The 3,262-nt window shown below is 33.5% G+C and overlaps 1 protein-coding gene across 1 annotated transcript in view; it reads right to left on the bottom strand.

Moving 5' to 3' along the window:
- Positions 1–3,262, bottom strand: part of Lipi (lipase I) — a 58,142-nt gene that overhangs the window by 29,226 nt on the left and 25,654 nt on the right. Inside the window, exons 8-9 of the mRNA XM_023724124.1 lie at positions 2,678–2,845; positions 389–493 (exon numbers count right to left, since the gene is read on the bottom strand). Coding sequence (XP_023579892.1) covers positions 389–493; positions 2,678–2,845 — 273 coding nt within the window. The remainder of the gene's footprint in view (positions 1–388; positions 494–2,677; positions 2,846–3,262) is intronic.

The raw sequence follows: 3,262 nt of genomic DNA on the forward strand, positions 1-3,262 counted from the left end.
ATTTTGTCCCACACATGAGAAAAGTAAAGAAGGTGGTATCTTTTTATATTATTCTCATTCTCATTCTCATTTTGTCCCACACATGAGAAAAGTAAAGAAGGTGGTATCTTTTTATATTATAGGCTGAAATACCTCTAGGAATGAAACGATAGTAATGAAATTTGTGATGTCTTGATTGATTATGTTTCCTGTTTCTTAAAGTTCCTTGTTTATGTTTATTACATAAACACCTATTCATTTCACCTAAAAATTTAACTCTGTAGTTGAATTTCTACATATGGCTCTGTATAGAGTGTGAAATTTGAAAGGGTACTTAAAGGGCATTTTAGAGGAAGCATAAATAGTCATATAATTAACTATTAATCTGTTAAAAATGTTAACAACTTACCACAAAAAGGGTACTTGTCATTGGTATCAAAAAATGCAGTGATCCTGAGAGGCCATCTTTGAATTCTCATTTTTGAACTCTCTTCCCATTGCTCAGCATAAAAATCTGATATTTAAAAAAATATTAGAAATCAAATATCTATTAAATAAAACACAAAAATTATAAATAACCAAATGATCTATGTATATCATCATCTTTAACATTATGGATTTGATAACGCACAATGAATTTTTCAAATAATGTAGCATTTTGTTTATTTTCAATATAATAATGACCTGTTTTATTTATTTATTCATTCCTTTATTTTCAGGAGTGCTGAGGATTGAACCCAGGGCAATGTCACTGAGCCCCAGACGTCATGGGTAGGACTTAAACCAGCATCCCCGTCATGAAACATACACTCCCCAGACCTTTTTGTATTTAATTCATTCATTCATTTATTTTCACCTCACTGAGTACTCAGTTGCTCAGGCTGGACTTAAATTTTTGATTGTCCTGCTTCAGCCTCGCAGTCTCTCTGAGCTCTGAGATGACAGGTGGGAGCTGCCATGACCATTATAAAAGTAAATCTCCCATCGAGGATTTGCAAACACATCCACCCCTTGAAAGTCTTAAGAGAGCTTAGCATTGACCGTACAACTACACCCCACATGTGACAGCACTTGCTACTATATTCTCAATGCAGACTTTTACCTGTAATTCTCATTATTAAACTGATTACATAAAACCTGAATATACAATTTAGTTTCATTAGTACAGCCCTCAATTTTTCTGTTCAAGTATATGTATAGATAGTCTATGTATATATGTATCATATATATATTTAATAAATATAGTTATAATGCAAAGAACATTTATATACATTATGTATTATATAATTTATACATTTTATATATAAAGAAGTGGTATATATTCACACATTTAAAAATTCAAGTGATTTTTTTTTTCAGGTGCTTCTTGACACCTAGATTTGTATTTTAAAAATTTGAGATTTAAATATAGTGGAAAAGACACATAATTGAGAATTCAGAAGTTCTTACTTAGGTTCTTAAGTAATCCATATATTCTTTGTAATCATACACAGGAAAGTGATAGGTCAGAAAAACAATCCCCAAATGAGGTCTTAAGAAAATGAATCCCATAGGATGTCTTATGGAAAGAAGACAGCTGTGAAAATACATATTTGGCAAAGCCAACATTGAGCATGCCTCCTCTTTCCATGTGCTAATATTTAGTTTTGCTGAAAATAAGTGGTTGCATATGGTTCATTTCAGGCTTTGTACTCACTACTCATTTCCAGAGCTTGTCTATCTTTGGAGACAGTTCCGCAAGTTTTTTCTGTGATACCAAGAAGGATAAGATGTTTACAGGCTTACGGCATGCCCTTCGGGTCTGCTATTCTCTTTGGAAAACACTGAACAGTCTCAGATGCTCTCCAGTTCTACCATTCTATTTTCAGGTGTGTTCCTTTGTATTTATAATTTCCCACTGGAAGGCTTTGGTGTTCAAAAGCTAAACGCTTAACTGCTCTTACCCAGCTTTATTGATTCAGATGGTGTGAATGTGTATGATTTATGGCTACTTGCTGGCAGCAAATGAAAGGTTGTGTATGGTACACTCCTCCTCATTTGCTAAAAAGATTTTCTGCTTTTTGTTTTTTAGAGAAAAACTGCAAGTGCTCCAGAAAAGAAGCAATTTTCCTTCTTTAAGTGGAAATGTAAGTGAATGATAGTTACATCCTTTTGAATATCAAGAACAGGAATGATGATGAGGTCACTGGAATTTGCCCATTATGTTCAGCATGAAAAAGCATCAGTGAGGTCCTTTCCAAAAAAATCTTACACTTAGTCAGAAATAAAATATATATTCTGTACCATATCTCCACATACAATTTTGTTCCTTTTTTCTCGGTTATGTAGTTCAGGTTGACCTTGACATCATAGCAATTCCCTCGGCTCAGCCTCCTACGTACTGGGATGACAAGTATGTGTCACCACACCCATTTATGCAGATAATTTCTCCATAAAATATTAACATATTAACATAAATGGAAAGCATAGTTTGGTTTCCAGCAGAAAATGCTTGTATGATTAGGTTTTTTTTCTAAAAACACTTTTATTATATGTTTTCAGTACATTGAGGGAAATTGGTACATACATTATGGAAACTTGAGCCGTTCTGTTCACCTTTTTCCACTCTTCTCCTTCCAGCCCGTCACGCTCAGATCCCCTTCTCATTTTCAAAAGTCTGTTTGCCTTCTAAATGAATTATAGTAATCAATTCTCTTACCTAACCTAGGGCACGAGTTGTTCTGAGAACTGCCACAGTCGACGCATAAACTAGTCTTGTAATCTCTGTATGAATGACAAGGAAATGAAACAAAACTGCAGTTTGTTTGCAAAGCTGCCATGAACAAATAAACTGCTCTCTGGTGGTTGCATTTAATGTATTCTATTCCTTGAGGGTGAAAAAACAAGCAAAAGAGGTGCAGATATATCAAACCAAGTTCAAGTAAATCAAAGAAAACTTTAAAATGAATTTCTACTGAATTGTTTACCTTGTGAATATGAACGTTTTAACTGTAATACACTATATTTCAAGACATTAAAGACAATACCATTGAAACTTTAAATTTAGCATGTTTTTTACATGAGATTAACAATACATCTTCATAAGGTAATAATGCTTAATGAGAAAATATATTTAACTTCAATATATGACATGATATATACACAGATGTGCCAGTATACTTAATAATTAACTTGTAAGCCCACACCCCTAAAATTTTGGGTTAATATAGGAGATGTCTACGGAAGCAGAATTTCTATGCCATAAAAACATCATTAGCTCCCTTCCTCTCCCCACCTCTCTCAT

The sequence above is a fragment of the Octodon degus genome, unplaced genomic scaffold, assembly GCF_000260255.1.
Source record: "Octodon degus isolate 3935 unplaced genomic scaffold, OctDeg1.0 scaffold00106, whole genome shotgun sequence".
In the NCBI taxonomy this organism is placed as follows: Eukaryota; Metazoa; Chordata; class Mammalia; order Rodentia; family Octodontidae; genus Octodon; species Octodon degus.